This window comes from Callospermophilus lateralis, chromosome 3, assembly GCF_048772815.1.
Source record: "Callospermophilus lateralis isolate mCalLat2 chromosome 3, mCalLat2.hap1, whole genome shotgun sequence".
NCBI lineage: Eukaryota > Metazoa > Chordata > Mammalia > Rodentia > Sciuridae > Callospermophilus > Callospermophilus lateralis.
In genome coordinates, this window is record NC_135307.1 from 139,445,177 (window position 1) to 139,464,034 (window position 18,858).

General features: G+C 54.2%; 1 protein-coding gene across 1 annotated transcript in view; it reads right to left on the bottom strand.

Moving 5' to 3' along the window:
- Positions 1-974: 974 nt before the first annotated feature.
- The window catches only part of Rgma (repulsive guidance molecule BMP co-receptor a), a 39,406-nt gene continuing 21,522 nt past the window's right edge, over positions 975-18,858 (bottom strand). The window contains exons 3-4 of the mRNA XM_076848830.2: positions 10,136-10,650; positions 975-3,507 (exon numbers count right to left, since the gene is read on the bottom strand). Coding sequence (XP_076704945.1) covers positions 2,800-3,507; positions 10,136-10,650 — 1,223 coding nt within the window. The 3' untranslated portion in view covers positions 975-2,799. The remainder of the gene's footprint in view (positions 3,508-10,135; positions 10,651-18,858) is intronic.

Consider the following 18,858-nt stretch of genomic DNA (forward strand, 5'->3'; position numbering starts at 1 on the left):
TTCATACTAGCCTTTCAGTTCAATCCCCAGACCAGGCTCCCAGGGCTTGGGTGGCCCTGCTCCCACTCTGCCCCACTCCATCCGATCTCTCTTGCTTTGGAGTAACATCACTACCCACAGTGAACACTCATGGTAGGCACTTTGCAGTGATCTCCAAGAAACCCTATGTGATAGGCACCCTGTATTTGACAGAGGGAACTGGGGCTTAGAGACATTAAATGATTTGCCCAAGGTCACACAACTGGGAAGGTGGAGACGGCAGGATGTATAGCTTGGCTTAATTACGTTGCTCTTCTGCTTCATGGCATTTAGGGCTAAGAGCAGGAACTTTGGGCAAAACTAATCTTATAGTTGAACATCTTGCATCTACCTTTACCAAGGGACCCTGGGCAAGTCAATTCATCTCACAGGAACTGTTTCTTCTATGAAGTGGATCTACACTCATTCCAGAGTCACCGGGTAGATTTTAGGGAGGAGATGTGATCACAGCAAGCAGTAAACCTGGCCCCAGAGATGTACATGGTGGTCCCCTCTGCAGGGCTACCACTCTGCTCCTGTGCTATGTGATCAGGGGACTGGAGGGAGGGTGGCAGCCATAGTCTCCAGTCTCCTAGATGATGTTGCCGTCTGAGGAGTCATCCTGGAACTGAGGCCAGCCTCCAACCTTATCCTAGGAGGCACTTTATGTCCCTCCGCCATTTGGCTGTCTGTCTGCAGGATTATGTTCCAGCGTCCACTGAGCAAGGGAATCTGGACCTGCTAGGTGCCCCAAATGACTTGTGATAAGGAAAAAAAGTAATTTTAAGAGAGGCAGATGACTCTGGTTGTTATGTTTCTGTATCTTCCACACGTCGTCATGACACTCGAACATACACATTCCTATTTCACACATTAACCGTTAAGGGGACATCTGCCACCAAGTCAACCCTCCACTCCCCAAAAGGAACCAAAGTCTGTTCAGAAACAAACTCCAATTAAAAGAAAATAACAAAACAAAAAAACCTCAAACTTTACTTGCATTTAGCCATTAATAAATAATTTACAGTATGTACATGCGGTGACACTCCACACAGGTCGCAGACACATGGACGCAGTGAGGGGTCCCCACTTCCAAGCAGAATGTGATCAAACACAACCAAAATAAAGTGCTTCAACTTTTGACTTCCAACATAGGGATCATCTGAAAACCCAGCAGGGAGAGGAAGGGGCTGGGTGAGCCCCTCCTACCAGCCCATGTGGTTTTGGCAGAGGGAGGAGGACCTCTCGGAGGAAGGGGGGAGACGCAGGTTTCGCAGCCTCCTGGCCAGTGTATGAGAGGTCCCTGGGGAGCAGCAGAGGGGCTACTGCAGATGCTGATGGGAGGGGAGTAGGGCTGCAGGGCCACTGGCAGGACTGCCCACTGGGGCTGGCTGCACCTTTGGGAGTGAAGGCCAGCCCTTTGCTGGTCCCTGGAAGCCTCTGGAATAGCAGCAGAGGTGGGAATTGTTCTGGGTTTTTGTGGATGGTTACCCTGGGTTGAAACAAAGGGGGACTCAGGGTTCCCCGTGGCAGGTTTCTTCTGTGGCCACAGGGCTTGGGAAGGAGACCCTGCCCGGGAAGTTCAGGGTTGTGAGGCCTCTAAGACTCTGTTACTCCCCTCAGAATCCAGACATGGGTGGGCAGGGTGGAAAGTAGGGCTTCTGACCAGCAGCCAGGAGGCTGGTGAGGAGAAAGCAGAGGACGGGGCAGGCCAGCTGGCCCGATCCACTGCGTCTCCTGCCCATGCCCTGGGCTGGAACTCCCCTGCCAAGGAGCTCTTGCATCTGCTGCAGGGGAAGGAACCAAAGTCAAGAGATCTCTCCTCTGTGTAGACGTTTAGAACCAAGCACTTCAATTTCCTAAGCACAGTAGCGAAAGGGCCAGGGGCAGAGCCAGAGAAGGGCACTGGAGCCTGTGAGTGGCGTTGCTCAGACCACGTGCTGACATGCATTGATGGTTCAATTGCACGGCTGTCTGGGCAGGCGCCTGGGAACCTGAGCCTGAACCCATGCCCATGGCAGCCCAATGCACACAGTGGTCTCCCTCCAGCTCCCAGGGAGGCTACAGATGGAAAGGCACCAGGAGGGCACAGCTTATTGGCCACAAGGTTACGTCAATTTGCTAAAGATGTTGAACAGCACCCTCTGGGGGTATCCTGACCTTAAGGGGGCCCTGTCTGGGGAAGGAGCCTTGTGCAGCTTGGCTGGGGTGTCCCCGCAGGCTTAGTGTGTGCGAGTGTGCTCATATAAGAGTGTGTGTGTGCGCGTGCGGTGGGCGCAGGTGGCCCCATGAATCAGCGTGCAGCAGTCAGCCGGGCCTGTTTCAGTGCATTGCAAGGGGCAGAAGGAGCCGACTCTGTTCCCAGTGTCTCTCTGGAGGGGTGGGGTGGGGTGGGGTGGGGCTTCAGCCTAAGGGGCTGGGTTTTGCACATTCACACTGCAGGGGTGGGGAGGAGGGGAGCTGCTCTCCCTCTCACACAGCTCTACTGTCACAAACATCACAGCACCTATCACCACAATCTTGTCACGTGCACTAGAGAGAGGGGCCGGGGCCCCACACCCCCAAGCCCTTGCCAGAGACAGCTCTGAGGAAACCGTCCCATGGGTCACCCGGCCAGCGGCTGCCTCTGCTCCTGAGAGTTGCCAGCCCACTGGCCCACAGACAGTGTGCCTGCCAGTCTGCACCCTGTTGGTGTCCCCAGCCCTCGAACTGAGGAGTAGGAGCCCCAAGGCTGGGGGTGGAGTCTGTGCATCCCTCCGCGTCCTCATGACAGCTGCCTACCTACCACAATACAGGCAGCAGGGCGAGGAGGGCCAGGGTGCTGAGGAGAGGACGGGGGGCCAGGGGCTGCCCCGCAGCGGCCACCCCGCCTGGCAGCTCCCGAGTCCTTTCATACAGGTGCAGTTTGTCCTTGTTGGAGTGGAGCATCTTGACGTCCTCCAGGGCGTAGTAGGCGGCCAGCGTGAAGTTCACGTCGCCTGTGGTGAGGAGGTCGAAGACGCAGGCCTGGTAGTACAGGTCCTCCACGGGCAGCTTCTCCTTGCACTTGGCCACGGCCGTCTCGTAGGGGAACGTTTCAGGGGCCGCAGGGGCGGGGCTGGCGGCCACTGGCCTGCGGGCGTCGGGGCCCTCGGCGCTGGCCCGGAAGGCCTGGAAGTCGATCTGCTGGTTGAGCGGGCAGCCCCGCAGGCAGAGGTAGAGGCCCTGGCTGTCCCGGTCCTCCACGGCGTTGACCACCTCCTCGGGCATGCGGACCGCAAAGGTCAGGTAGCGGCCCACCTGGCGCACCACGATGGTGGTGCCGATGTACTTGGCCTGGATCTCCACGTGCTGGCCCGACACCTTCTCGGTGATCTTCAAGCTGTTGGCCCCGTGCCTGTCCCCGCCGTTCTTGGAACCGTCGGCGAAGGCTGCTGGGAGCTCATCCATCTCGGCCTGGTACACCTTCTGGTCCACACACTCTTGGAAGTTCTTGAAGATGATGGTGAGCTGCGGGGAAGCAGGCAGAGGAGAGCCATCAGGCGTGGCCGGGGAAGGCTTGGCTTAAGGTGCTCTGGCCTGAGAGGAGGGTCCCGAGTGCCCCAGGGTTTCACTGACCCTCCCTTTCCCAGGATGGCCACAGCTCAGCTCCACCGGCACTGTGATACTTTTCTTTAAAACAACGGACCTTTTTTCACTTAAAAAAAAAAAAAAAGTAGGTCACTGCCTTAGACAGAAAATCAGCTCATTGACCATATAGAGATGTGAACTAATAAGTATAAAAGCTCATTTGAGAGAAAACTCACTCAAAACAAGAAGTCATGAGTCCACTGTGGCAGGCTGACAAGTGGCCCCCAAAGCTGTAGGCCCCTATTCCCTGTAACCTGCCAGTCTTACATTTTACGGCAAGAGATACTTGGCAGGTGTGATTCAGTTAAGGACACAGAGATGGAGAATGATCTGGCTGAGTCCTAAATGCAATCACAAGCATTCACACACAAGTGAGCAGAGGTGATGGGGAAGGAGGACAGGAAGGATGTGTTAGCTTGGAAGAAGATACCGGAATGATGTAGGTTAGATAAGCCAAGCAATGCCAGAAGCCACCAAGTAGACTACAAGGATTGCTGGCATGAATGAAACTGGAAGAGAAAGAACCACCTTCTCCCACAGCAGCTCTCGGGGCCCAGCTGTTATGCCACAGGGAGCTCTGGCTGCCTCTAAAGGCACTGCCCTCCTGGACCAAGGGAGCTGGAACTTAGAATCCCAGTCTGGAGCCAGAGAGGCAGGGCCGTGCTGAATGCAAGGTGGTACTCAGGCCTTTCAGGGCTCCCAGGCCCTGACCTCTCACCCCTAATGCCAAGATGCAGTAAATGGATTTCCCCTTGGAGCCTCCAGAGGGACCAGCCCTGCTGACAGCTTGATTCAGCCTCGTAAGGCTCATTTTGGACTTCTGCCCTCCAGCACTATAAGGATAAATTTCTGTTGGTTGAAGTCACTTAATGTATGGTAATTTGTTATATTAGCAATAGGAAACTGATATGGCCCACAAACAAACATCATCTTGCATGGAACCTGTGGCACTTGCAGCACAATTCCTGAAAGACTGAGAGTGGCTAAGCTGAACAGCAGATGGATGGAGGAAACCGATGATCAGAGAAAGAACGAGTAGGCAAAATCCACAGAAGCAAGTAGAGGAGGACAAAGGCCATTGTCCCAAGTCTGCTGTAAGGGGTCACATCAAGCTGGGCCTTGGAGAAGGGGAGCAGAAACAAGAGGCAAAGATGGAAGATATTGATCAACAAAATGAGACCAAGGCTTCAGGCTGCAGGCACAGCCAGCCAGAGCAGGGAGACCCATTTCCAGTGGAGCCTACAGCTGGGGTGAGCTGCTGGAGCAGAGGTGGATGGTCCAGTGACCCTGTTAGTAACTTGAGAACCACCTGTACAGGTGCACTCACTGGGTCTGGTGTGTGAGTCCCCTGTGGCACTGCAAGGGCAATGACATTACCTTCCATTACAGATGAGGAAACAGGCTCAGAGAGGTACAGTGACTTGCCGGAAGCCACACTGTCAGCAAGAGGCAGAGCTGGAATTAGTTTCTGGATTTGAAGCTTCTGGGCTCTTTTGTACACAGAGTATGAGGCCAGGGAGAAGGGTCCAAGATAAGCAGCTGGGGAGGGGGTTGCTGAGAGTGGGTTTCCTTCTGTCACCCCCTGGTAAGGTGTCTAGTTGCTCTTTCCAGGAACAGGTAGACTATATGGATTGGAGACATGAGTGAAACTGAGAGAGAAATAACTCCTTTCTTCCCATGGCTGCTGTCAGGGATCAGCTGTTGTGCCATGGGGAGCTCTGGCTGCCCCTAAAGGCACTGCTCTCCTGAACCAAGAGAGTGGGAACTCGGAATCCCAGCTTGGAGCCAGTAGGGTATGGAGGGCAAGGTGGCATCCTGCCCTTTCAAGGCTCCCAAGACCTATCCTCTCACCCTCAATGCCAAGCCCCAATTCCTCACCCTTCTACTGGGAAAGGGTTTGCAGGGAGAAGAGACCCAGGCAAATGGAAAGAGGTTGCTGATGGCAAATATGGTCTGGCTGTGGCTGGCCTCTCTACCTGGACACTCTGGGGCAGGGAGTGGTCATTGAAGGGGCATGATGACAGCCTAGGATGGCTCTCGGGGTGGAGGGCAATGCTCAAAAGTGCTAAGGGAGTTTCTGGCCTAATAGCAGGTATATGCTGAGGACCTGGAAACAGAGGGACTAGAGGGACCTGGAAACCAGAGCAAACCAAAAGTAACCCTAATCAGGGAGGGAAGTTGGGGTGTCCAGCAGAAAGACCTCAGCTTGGGCAGGAGAGTCAAAGCCAGATGGGGCCTCCTAGGGCCTGGGGCAAAGTCACAGACCAGGAAGCCTCTGGCTGCAACTTTAGATGGCCTGAGGCATGAACAGGAAGAGCCCTGTTGTCCAAGGTCCTGGAGGCCAAGGGAAAGCAGACAGTGGTCTCAGCCTGGGGCAGAGGTCTGAGGCCTGCAGAGAGTGCCTATTGCTGCAGAATGTTCTAGGCTGAGGAAGCCCACAAGGTGGTGAGAGCCTCTGGAGGTATTCCTGGCTCTATGCCATCTGTGCTTTGCATGCCCCCACACTGGTGTAAAGTTAAGGATGACGCAGGAAGTGGTGGCAGCCACAGGGTCTTGAGGAGGACACAGAAGAGCCTGGGCCAGGGTGTCTGCAGAAGGACCACCTTATATTCTCCCCTATTACTTAAAAAGACAGGGCAGGAGGTGCTCTATAAGCTGCAGGCTACAGTGTTGACTTTTAGGATGTCGGACACTTGGGCCTTCCTGGATCCCTTCCTCCGTAAAAATATATTAAAAATGGCATTTTCTGAATGCATGATGTAAAGACTCATCAGTTTGGGCTGGATCATAGTTTAAAAGAACTGAAAGGCTCTCCATGGGTCCCTGAGGGAGTCCAGAGCATTACATCCAGAGACCCTGACTACATAGCTCCTTACCCACGGGACTCATTGCCCCATCTCCCTCTCTGGAGGTCTCGGCCTGATCCTGAGGCAGCGGTGCACTTCTGATTTACTCTGGGTGGGAGGCCACAGGTGGACACAGCCTCTCTGCATGCTGTGTGGAGTCTCAGCTTTGCACTACATGAAACTGCTGCTACTCTCCACTCTCTGATCTGTGAAGATGGCAACTTCATATGGTTCAACCTCCTGCTTCTTCCCTCTCTCCAGCCAGCTCAGCAGCTCACCCACTGTGGTGCAGAGGCCGCCTTCAGGGGCGGAGTGGGCCGGCAGGGTGGTCTGGCAGTGGGTGGTCTTGCTACTAGGGGGGGAAAGGGGCTCTGGTGTCCCTGCCCGGTGTGCAGGGCCACACAGACACCGGTGGGGGGGCACCCTGCTTTCCAAGTGCCATCAGTCTCCCTGGAACAGGAAAGGCTGGTTTCTCTCTCCCCACCATCTCTGGCGGAGACAGTCTGCTGGAAGGCTGACAGGCTGCCTGACTCTCCTTGGCACCCGTGCCAGGGACTCAACCACAAGTAACAGCATGAAGGGGGCCTGTCGAAAGCTGGCGGCATGCTGCCAACACAGCCACGGGCGCGACTGCTGCTCTGCCTTGGCTGCCCCCTTCCCAGAGGGGCCCCGGGCTCTCTGCTGAGCTGCTCAGAGCTGCACAGGGCAAAACCTGGGCTTCATCAACACCATGCATGAAGCCAGGGAGCGAAAACATTCAAGACTGCCCCCCTACCCCCTGCCCCGGGGGCGGGGGCAAGTCACTGACCAAGGAGAGGAATTATGCCATGTGGCAGATTGGTAAGTGCTGGGGAGAAGGGGGAGGCAGAGGAACCAAGGTCCTCCCTGAGCCTCAGTTTCTCCACCTGTAAAATGGGCATGACTAGCCCAGCTGGGAAGAGAGACACAGAGTCAGGGGCTGGGCACAGAAGGGTGGGAAGCTGCTGACATGTCTTCCCGGGATGGAGAACACAAGATCTCGATTGTCCATGAGAACAGAGGGAGGGGCCAGGTGGATAATGGCAGTTATCATGGGAAAGGAGCACAAAGTCCTGGGCAAGGGACAGTGTGTTTGGGGTCAGGCTTTTTGCACAGAAGGAAGGGTTCACAACTGCAAGGCTGTGGGGTCAGAGTAAGGGCCAGGCAGGGGGCTGAACAGGCCAGGGGAGGGGCCGCTGGTATGCAGGGTGGGCAGGTGGCAAATGGCCGAGGGAGGGACAGAGGGGGAAGTAGGTTTCTCTGAGCTTGAGGATCAGGACTCTGGGTGGCCGTGGGTCACAAAAGGCCAACAGACCTTGGCCTCCATTCCTTTTTTCAAGGTACCAGGTTACCCTGTCTGCCTTCAACGCTGACTCTTCAGTCTCTTCGCCCGGAGGCTCGCTAGCCCTTCAGGGCCAGTTCAGTGGACTGTCTTTCCAGGGCTCTACCTAGGGCTCTGAGGCCCTCAGCCTCCCACTGTCCCACATACCTCTCCTGGGGGCTGTGGGGAGGGAGGACAGCACTGAGCTTACGGGCTGGCCCAGGAGAAGGGTGACTGCTTCCTGAATCAATGAGTGAGCAAGCACACACACACCTGCGAGGGGGAGGCCTAGGAGAACAGGCAGGGACAGGCCAGCGCGCTGGAAGCCTGCCACTGATGTTTCTCGCCTGGGCACCGCAGGCCCCGGGTCTGGCCGGAGTTCTGAGGCTGGCTTGGCCACAGACACTGACGCTGTCACTGTGTGGCCTCCAGCAGAGGCTGGATGATGGGGCCTCAGAGTGCTCAGCTTGCTGAGATCAAAGGTGACCCAGGCATAGCAGAAGGGCAGGGTTGTCCAGCTCTGCCACACAGCTCCAGGCCCTTCTGGAAACCTCGGGGCTGGCACCAGGAGGGAGATTCTCCCATCCCTGCTTGGGTAGTTCTACAGTGCTCGGCAGAAGCCTGGATTAGAACAGGCATTTGAGACACGTGGGTTAAGAAAATAAGTGATACACAAGAATGAGCGAAGGAACCAATGAGCAATCCATTTGGTTCATGGACAGCACCGCAGCTGAGCGCTAAAGGTGGGCCTAGGTTTTCTGAGCCAAGGCACATGCCCCAGCAGTACTCAGCCAAGTCTCCTGCTCCACCTTGTCACCCCCAGCCTCCCCGATCACACACCACAGCCGCTCCCAGCTCTGTGGTTGGCTCTGCTGCCACATTTGGTGGTCACACCACCCTGGGTCAGGAGGGACAGCTGCTTGGGGGTCCACATCCCTCTCAAACCTCCTCAGATGCCCCCACCAGACCTCAGGAGCCCGCAGGTTGGAACAGGGAGGCCAACTTGCCTCCCACAGTATGTTTGTTGCTAGATTTAGAAGCTGCTGCTTCAGGCTCCCAGTGTTCATTTATCTTGGCTCTAGAGAGGGAGGGTGGTGGGTAGGTGAAGGGGCGACTGGGAAGGTGGATGGGTCCTTGACATGGGCACCCCTGAGCTTGCCGAGGAGAGAGTGTGCTGGCCTGGCACCTACAACCCGGTGCCCAGGGCCTTTCTGGGCATCTACTGCTTGTTTCCTACCCAGTGGGAGGGCTCAGAGAGAGACCTCCCCTAGGCAGGCCAGGGCCACCAGAGCAGAGGGAAGTGGCAGGGATGGAGCATTTCCCTGGCTGCCAGGTCACCTCACTGTCCTTTTCTGGGTGTGGCGGGGTGGGAAGAAACAGAAATGCCCTTGTGGGCCAGGCTGGCGCTGCCTGACACGCTGTCTTCCAACAAACTCTTCCTGGGAAAACAGACCCGCTGCCATGTGGCCAACCCGGAAGCCCCAGGGGGCTCTGGCGGACCAGGCCAGGAGTGCACAGAAGCTGGGCACTGAGGAGGGCAGCAGTGCCCTCACCACCTGGACTCTGCAGGCTCACTCTGGAGACCTCACGTCCTGACAAGTGTGAATATGATGTTACTGGAGGCCCTACAAACGTGGGTAGAGAAGGAATCTGGTAGACGGGGTGTCTGTCCCCTTACCTGGGCCACGGGCCATGTCCAGGGCTGCCTCTGGCAGTGGCCATATGAGTAAGACTAGCTCAGTGGTTCCTGCCAACTGCGTTTTAGGTACGGAGGTCACTGTCTCCCAGAGCCTCAGGCTACTGATCTGTAAAATGGAGCTCTAGCAGCCAGTGGCGCTAGCCCCAGGAGGAGGAAAGAGACTGTGGGACTCAGAAAACCTGGGCCCACCTTTAGCTCCCAGCTGAGGTCAGCCTGGGCCACTTGGACCCTGTCTCAAAATAAAAATAAAATGAGGGATGGGGATGTAGCTCAGTGGTAGAATGTCGCGGGGTTCAATCTCCAGTGCTGGAAAAACCAACTAAAAAACAACAAAAAACCAAACAGGCCCTCACCAACCCCAAAACTATATATACATATGAATGCAGGTTTATGACCCCCAAATACAGATTTCTCAAATCTCTAGTGACCAGAAGTTTGAGAAATACTACACTCTGGGCAAAATGCAGATATGGTTCTAGGCTGATTTACCTCACGACAAAGAATCTTTAGAACAGTTCTAAATCACTTCCCATGCACCGACAGTAAGAGCACAGTGGTGCGGGAGGGTCTGGGGGCCAAGTGTCTGGATCCTGGTACCAGCGGGGCTACCTCCCCATTCCTTACCTTGCTGGTGGCAGTGGCCGGGGAGCCAGGCAGCACAGGTGTGTTGGTGACCTGCACGTTCAGGTAATTATTGTCGATGAGTGGCCAGGCGCCCTGCACCTTGCAGGTCTGGAAGCGGTCTGTGAAAGTCCTGAGGTGCGGGTCCCCGAACAGACCACAGTGCGTGTAGTTGGGGGCGGCTGAGTGCTTGTGGAAGCTCTTCTCGTAGTGGCAGATCTCGGGGCTGTCCGAGCGCTCCTGGCTGTCCCCGGCTGGCGGAAGTGTGCGCAGGCGAGGCTGCGAGGTGGGGCCATCCTTGGAGCAGTTGTGCTGGCTCATGAGGTCCTCTATGCCATGGACTGCGGAGTGGTAGGCCAGGTCACCCCGGCAGGTGCGGGCAGTCCGCCGCGTGCACAGGGCGTAGGTGCGCAGGGCAGCACAGAACTCAGGAGCGTCGTCAGAGGCCGGGCTGTGGCTGCCAGATGTGGCGCTCCAGAACTCAGAGTTGCACTTGAGGATCTTGCACGGGGAGATGGCTGTGGAAGGGAACGGACATACCATCAGGGCAGGGCCCAGGGACTCCAGGCCCCTTCTCCCCTGTGGCCGGGATGCAGGGAACACACACCCATACCGCATGTTTGCAGATGGTGAGAATTTTCCGCAGGTGCTTGTAAAAGGTGGCACCTGCCCTATCTGGCCTTCTGGATTCTCTTGCACAGCCGGTCCTGAGCTGGAAAGGCCAGACATGCAGACCTGCATGTTGAAAGAGCCAGTGGGGCACCTCCCAGCTTAGATAGCAGAGGAGTGGTCAGCAATTCCATGCAGCAGGACTGTGGGAACCAACAGGCCATTCTTGGGCTTCTGACACTTGTGTAGACTTTCATGGCTAGCCTCAAGAATTTTGGCATGAAGCAAGAGAAATTTGGCGGGAATTTAGGCTCCACTCTTAAATGTGTCCCTAGTTCTGCCACTGTTGACCTTGTGCAAATTAATTAACTTCTCTGTGCCTCTTTATATTCATCTAGAAAATGGGAAATAGGATTTACAGTGTGAGGTCATTGAGAGTGTTAAATGATTTGTCTCATGCATAGGACTTTGGATGCCACTGGCATATATAGCCAAGCTCAAAGACCACTGGCTGCTATGATTCTAATAGGCCTGATCATTAGCACCTGGCTTCTGTCATGGTTACTGTAGCTCCCATCTCCATCTTGCAAGTTGGGAGTCTGAGAGTGGTAACCTTGGATCTGCCCTAATTTGTGTGTGTGCGTGTGTGTGTGAGAGAGACTCACAAGCTTTGAGACCTTATTAATGATTAGCCAAGATGACCATGCCTAAGAACTGAGACTTTAACACACCTGAATCTTGAACCTGGATTTGTAGAACTTGCCCTTTTCTGGCCTTCTGTGTTCTTCTGCACAGTCCATAGTGACCACAAGTAGCCAGGCAGGCAGACCTGCAGTAGGTTCGAGGCTTCCATACAGGTCCCAGGACAAAGGGGCTGGTGGATCAGTTGAGGTGACAAAGGGGCTGGTGGATCAGTCTCTGAGGTCACAGCCCAGTGCTGGGTGGGGTGGCCTTCAGTCATTGCCCCCATCCTTCCAAGTTGGGACCCTAACTTAGTCTGTGACCTTGAAAACACCAGTTTGCTTTTCTGATGCTGGATTTACTTATAAAATTGAGTTGGACATAAAAGCAGGGACAAAAATATTCACGAGCAGGCTAATGAAAGAATCCAGGAGCATGCGGCCATCCCAGAGGTGCCCCATGTGATGCCGTCTGCACCAGGTGTCCACCCTCTACCTGGCTGACCCCTCTCCTGGAGCTTCTCCCACTCACCCTTCCAAAGTGGAAATCGCCTGTCCAGAACACACACCGGAGCCCGAGGCCAGTGCTTCCTTGTCCTGGGCCTTGTCATGGGATCTGTGCTTGCATCATTGTTGATAAACAAGGTTGTTTCAGGTGGTATCTGGGTGAATGTTTTTTCTTTTAATTATTTAAATGAGCACCATTAATTATTTAAATTAATTATTTAAATGAGCACCAGGAAAATAATTTTGATGGGAAAGCTGTAGCTTTTCCTTCAAGTTGAAGAAGTAGATTGGCCCAACAGCAGTTAGGTGGAGCCCTCTCTGCAGAGGAGCCCAGGCAGGTAAGATCATGGGGATCTGCACTTGGCTCAAGTCAGTCCCTGGGGTCACTTTGGATTGGCCAGGCTTCAGAGTAAGGGCGCATCTTTTGCAATAGTCACAAAGGGCCAATTTAGAAATGGTTTGTCTGGGGTGTGTCCCATTAGGGACACTTCCTCTGGGGTGGGACAGGGGCGGGTGGTGAAGAATCAAGAGTCAGCTCTCCCCAGAAGCAAACAGCAGAAGCATGTGCAGCCGCCTTATCACCAACTTAGAGCCACTGGAGGCCACAGAATGAGGCCCTGCCACTGCGCTCATCCACGAGCCCTTTGCCTGCTCCCCTCCCTTCCCAGAGTCCACCATCCTAGGAGCAGCGTCCTGGCTAAGTGAGCATGGCCACCTGCCCACCTACTGCTCACAGTGGTGACAGAGGTCACTCTTGCACTCAGGAAATTCAGTGTCACCAAGTAGGAGGGGACAGATTTATGTCATGAGGCAGTGCCCAATAGGAGAATCTCACCAACGTGGGGACCTATTTGGGGAGGCAGCAGTGGGGCAAACAGCCAGGGTCAATCCAGCTCTGCCATGCCATTGCTGTATGACTACAGGCAAACTTACTGACCTCTCTGAACTAGGGAGAAGCACTGGAATCTCTCCACAGGTGCACTGAGGGGGACTAGGGTTACTGATGAAAGCAGAGCCTGGAGAACTCAGGAAAGAAGCTCCACAAAAAAAGATGGTTTTGTGTTGTTAATTCTGTTCTGTTAAATTTATGGGGGAGGCTGACAGAAATCACAGATAATGTGTATTGAGCATGTGCTATGTGCAGGATGCTGTACATGTGTCTCTTTTAACCCTATGGCAGCCCTGGGACTTAGTATCCCCATTCAGCAGACAAGTACACTGAGGCTTATGGGCTTTAAATAGCTCTTCTCCCAGCTTTCTGGATGGAGGGTGGATGCCAATCCAGCTCTCAGGATCTAAGTTGCTTTCCCTCCCAGCCTTTCCAAGCAGCACCAGGTCCTGAGGGGACCACAGGATGAACAAAGACCCAAGTTCTGCTTCCTGCCCTTGAGAGGGCTTACTGGGGAAGGGGCCATGCACCCATGACTCCACTGGGAGAGAGCCTGGGACTGAAGTGGGGTGATACAGCAGTGGGGCAGACACACAGGTTGGGTCTCACCTCAGAAGAAATAACCATCAGGACAATAAGGCCCTGAACTCTCTTGGCTGTGTGCAAGTGACAAGTGGCTTTCATATTGCATCTTCACTACTTACCCTAAGCAGAGGACGGGAATTTCTATTATTTTTATTTGATGGATGTAAGTGCACAGGACTTGGGGACTGGAGCTAGCCAGGTTCACACAGCCACAAGTGCTGTGGTGCTGAGTGGTTTCTATGTTTTTCAAAGTGCAATTGCCATAAGAGACCCTCCCGGAGATACCAGCGGAGAATGACCCAGCTCCCCAAAGGTCCAAAAGCACAACGTGGCTTCTCTTCCCAAGCCTGGTTCTGATGCAGCCACGTGTCAAATCCATTCTGAGTGCTTCCTGAAGAAAGGCCTGCAGGGAGCCCACCAGGGGCAGATGCTGCTGTGAAATGGCCCATCTCTGACTCATGCGGCTCCCTGGCTGCCCAAAGTGTCCAGGGGACCATGAGCCAGCCTTGCAAACCTTCTTTGGTGCTTCAGAGGAAACCCAAGGGCTTCCATCCCAAACGGGGAAACTGGAGCTCAGAGCAATGGGAAGGGGAAGGGGTTACTGAGCTGCTACTGACGGTGGTAAGCTGGTACCAGAACGGAGGGTCCCTGTTGCCCTGTGCCTTCTCTTCAGGTGGTAACACTGCTCTCCGGGGCTTGTTGGCCTAAAGTAGACATGTTGGGATGTCATTTCCCAGGAACTTCAGAGAGGGTCTTTGGGGTTACCAGGGCTGGACTGTCCCCGTGGGTGGTGAGCTGAGAGGCCCTTGACCCTCGCAGAGCTATCCCACTGGCCCATGTCCAGCGTCCTAAATCACCAACTGCAAGTCCGCCAGAGGTCAGGGACCTGAATGTAATCTGGTCCAGCATCAAAAGCAAAAGCTGTGGTGTCACCTGCCAAAGAGATTCCAGAGGGGCTGATTTTTATGTGTATCTTAAAAAAAAAAAAAAAAAGCACAAGACCTTAATTTCAAGCAGTAAACCTTGGAATTCTGAAGCAAGTGTCCAAGGAAAGGGGAGGGGGGGTAAGTTTGAAACAGATCTTACAGCAACTCAGGAAGCAGCACAAGGAAGCCAGCTTTTCAGCACAAGTCACCCTCAGTGCTTTCAGCAAGGCAGAAGGGAGCTTGCAGCCCTGGAGAGTGGCAGCTGACCAGTCCCACCTGGGCACTGCAAAGGGGAGAGTGGCCCCTTCTAGTCCTGTATCCTCTGGGTGGATCCAAGATAGCCTCTATGCATGGAGTGGACCTGATTAGAAGTTTTCCCAAGCTTTCATTTCTACTTGACTTGTTCTTGGACAGCAGCGGTGCCTCACAGACACCCCAGAAAAAGGCAAAAGTGCCTCGTAGAGCTTATGCCCTTCAAAAACACACGGTGAGGCATTGTGCACTTTGCATATTTTCATTTGACCCAGGCCTTCGGACATCTGGAACTTTTAGGACCAGCTGTTGGACAAACAGGAGAGCCCTGAGACCCTAGATGGGAGACCCACAGAGACAGTGGTCTGGCCCTGCCCAGACTCACCAACAGGAAGCCCTTGAATTTGATCCATTGCCCTGCCCTGCCAGGCAGGGGATGTGGATCAGAGTGAGGCCCAGGCATGCTTAGAGGACAGGGTGGGCTCCCCCCAGACCTTGCAGGGTGCAATGAACCCTTAGTGCTCAGCTTGGGACCCCAGGCAATCCTATGACCCATTAGTTCTTGACTTGTGCAATGGAGCCAGAGCTGCTTCTCCTCTGTGTAATCTAATGTACCAACAGCACAAAGGATCATGGGACCAAATGCAATGTTCAGTTTTTAAGGTGCACCACAGAAATCTACGTCTTGGGAGCTGGGGAGGATGCCAGAGCTTACCAGTTGCCACCGTCCCAGAGGCAGGACACGACCTACAGCACCCTTGCCAGGGAAAGGCGGGCCCCTCCTGCTCTGGACAGCTCCAGTTCCTTCTCGGGGACTTCCCTAGGGTCTCCATTCTTTTCTAGAGCCATACAGAAAAGGCTAAAATATAATTGTCCTACATTTGTTATTTAATATTTATCAGACTGCCACTGGGCTTGCCCGCATCACCTTCTCAGGCCTAGTCCTTCAGCTGCTCTTCCTATGGACCTCACTGGGCCATCTGTGCCATCCCAACACCTAACTGGGCTTCCTCTGGCCACCAAGATGCATCCTCCCTATTTGCCTGGGAATCTCCCAAGAATGCGGCCCCCATCTTCGTCCTGGCATCTGGTGGCTCCCACACAGCACACTCAAAAGCACCCCTGAGATGATTTGATGCCTCTTTTTACTCTGTTCCCCAACTAGTTCCCTGAGTCAGGGGATGGAGCACGGGCTTGCTCACAGCCCACCTAAGTAAGTGTGCGTAGGTAACACTTTGGGGAGCTGGGCTCCAGACCACCTTCCTTGTGGGCTGAGCCACAGCAGAAAGAGAATTCACAGCGCACAGCTTGTTGGATTTCATTTTTTTTTTTTTTTTCTTTTTAATAGCAGCCCAGTGCCTCTGGGAAGCAGAAAGGCAGAGCAGGGCTCTTGGAACACCAGCTGTACAGACCCAGGCAGGATGAAAATATTTATGCACCAGTGCGGCATTAGCTGCTTTCAGAGTCCTCCTTTGAACTGTTAATCAAGCCCAATCTTTCAGAATAATAGCCTGATTATTACCACGCTGTTTGCATAACAAAGAAGCCCAATAAAACTTATTTTGCTGTTCACGGAGGGGGTGTGAAGGATCAACCCTGAGAAAGGAGTCTTAGGAATGTGGTGAGTCGCTCCAGAGCCTGAGCCCAGGAATAAAGACAATGCAATTTGCCACCAAGAAAAGCCCAATAGACCAATAAATTACCCGCGTGCAAAGGGATTAGATCAGGTTTCAGTTGCAGTGCAGGAGGGGTGGGGTAAGCCGGGAGGGAAGAAAACCTGCTCTCTCTTAAAGCGGTAAGGCTCATTTCAAATAGTCCCACGGTCAAGTTGTCTTTATCCAACTCTGTGGCTTGCATAGTAACTGTCTGAATTCATTTGCCAGCTGAAAGCTCTGGACCGTACCATGTGCTGGGAACTGTGATTAATGCTGTTCCTGGAACAAGCCTGTTAGTCTCTGTGCTTAAGCAGACTAAGCCATACCAACTTGTGGAATGCAAAGCAAACGTGTTTCCTCTGACTTCATGATTTAAAAATGGAGGTTGCTGTGTATGGGGGAAGTAGCATTTCAGTGACAGGTGATACAGGAAAGGAGGACTCTGGAAACAGGAGCCTCCAGAATAACTGAGATAGCCAAGAGGCGAATGCTGCTTGGTCAGAGTGCAGCCAGGGGTTTAGGGGTCAGACATAAAGCAAATGTCACTCAGCCTCAAACTGCCTTCCTCTGCTGGAGGGGCAGGGACTCTGCAAACCCCACTTTTCTTTTGTCACCTAGTTCCCTGTTAGATCCTAGTACCCAGCCCAAGACAGAGAAAGAAAAGCTGGAGGTGGAGAGAAGTGCACTTCTGCCCAAGGCTGTTCCTGCTCCTTTAGCAATGGTCCTTCTCCCCATCAGCCTCTGGCATTTTTGCACAATGTGCCACTCCCCAAGCACCAAGACAGGCCGGGCAGCCCCTCCTTCAAGTTCCTCTTCTCTTGGTCCCTCTGGCCCCAGAGGTAGAAGCTGCTTCCTGCAACTCCGTGTGCCTCAGTGGTCTCTCTTTGCTTTTCAGACTCATCCAACAATTTCCTGCCCTAGCTTCCCTCTGAAACCCTGGGGGGTGGTTCTTTTCCTGACGGACCTGCCTGCCCAGGGACTTTGGCCTTTGCCAATGATCAGAAGGAGCCCCTGGTGAATTGGTGGCAGGCGGGAATGCGGTGTGATCACAGCACAATTTGAGGAAGTCTTGTCACTGAAGAGGCCAAGGCTTCAGTTAGGAGAGAGGCAGGCAGATGAAGGGAGGGCAGCAACTTCCCAGAAAGTCACTGTCAGCCAGTGGGGACACCGGCCTCGAGGCCTCCCACCTCCTCGCCTCACTGCCCACTTGGAGTGGCAGCGGACCCCAGCTGCCCACTTGGCAGCATGTCATATCAAAATCCTGAAAGGGGGTGAGGGAGCTAGCATGAAGCCAGAGGCCAACTCGCCCACACCTAGCCTGAGCCCCATGCTGTGATCACTCTCCACCCTCTCCTTCTTTGTCCCACAGCACTGCATCTGGGTGGGGGACAGGAAAGGCCCTACTGTCACCATCTGGTGAACTCTGGCCTGAGCTGTGCTCTGGAGTCTCCTTCAGTTGAGGGCCGCCTGAGGCTGCCTGCTGGTGTCCCTCCGGAGGAACCGCATTCCATCATCCTGGATGGGGCATCATCCCGGCTGCTGTAAACATCCAGGTGTTTGGCATCAGATACCGAGAGGAACACGCCCAGGACTGACTGCATTTTTTCACCAGGTTCAGCAGAGCTACCTTACTTAACCTATGACAGCCACAGGGTCCTCTTACCTCAAAGACATTCCTCCCCCAGGCCTGCCTTAGAAGGCCGCAGGGAACTGACCTGGCCTGCAGCTCCACCTCAGTGTCTCCCACCCCTTCAATCCACTGAGAATTTCCTAAGGGTTACCTCCAGGGTCTGGCCTACTGGAGAAAGGTGGAGGCAAGAGAAAGCTTCCGGAGAAGGAAGCTTGACCTAGGGAGGGAAGGAAGGAGGGCAGGGGTCAGGGCTAATGCATTGTGGGGCAACTCTGGGTAGAAATGGCTGAGGGCTGCTCTTGGAGCTCAGGCGGGAGGTGCTGCCCCCTTGACACCCCAGCCAGTGCGGCTCTGCCTCAGACTCCACACACACCCAGATGCCACGAGAAACCATGCCAAATGCCAAGGGCAATGGTACACCTCAGTTTTCTAAATGGGCCAGTTTGTCAGCAGGAGAATGGTTTCAAAGTCTTTTTGCTTGCTCTCAGGCTCGAGGCCACAGGCAGTCTGTCAGTCAAGAGGCTGAGCACTTCACTGGGCAAGAGGGACCCATGGTGGGCCAGGGCCAGCATCCATGCCAGCAGCATCTTGCCTTAAAACATAGGCTCAAGCTACCCCAGGTGCTACAAGGAGGGTAGTTATAGGCAATAATGTAACTTCCCAAATGTCAATAAAGCTTGCAGGTGAGTGACTTGGTCTTCCTATTTTGAGGCATAACCCCTTTTCTTGCCTCTAGGGCTGGTACCAGAGATGATGAACCCGGCCCTGCCTCCAGCAACCCTGGGTTCATTTGCTTAGCCACAGGACAAAATGCATTTAAAGTGGCTCTCCCCTCTCCCTGCCATCCTCCGGGAGGTCCTCCTCCTTAGCCTTCCTCATGCACTGGAAGGGCAAAGGCACTTGGCTGGGCCCAATACCAGCTGGCACACACGCCGGGGCTAGTAAGCCTTTGTTCGTGGGACATTCCTCAGCAGACAGCCATAATAGGTGTCT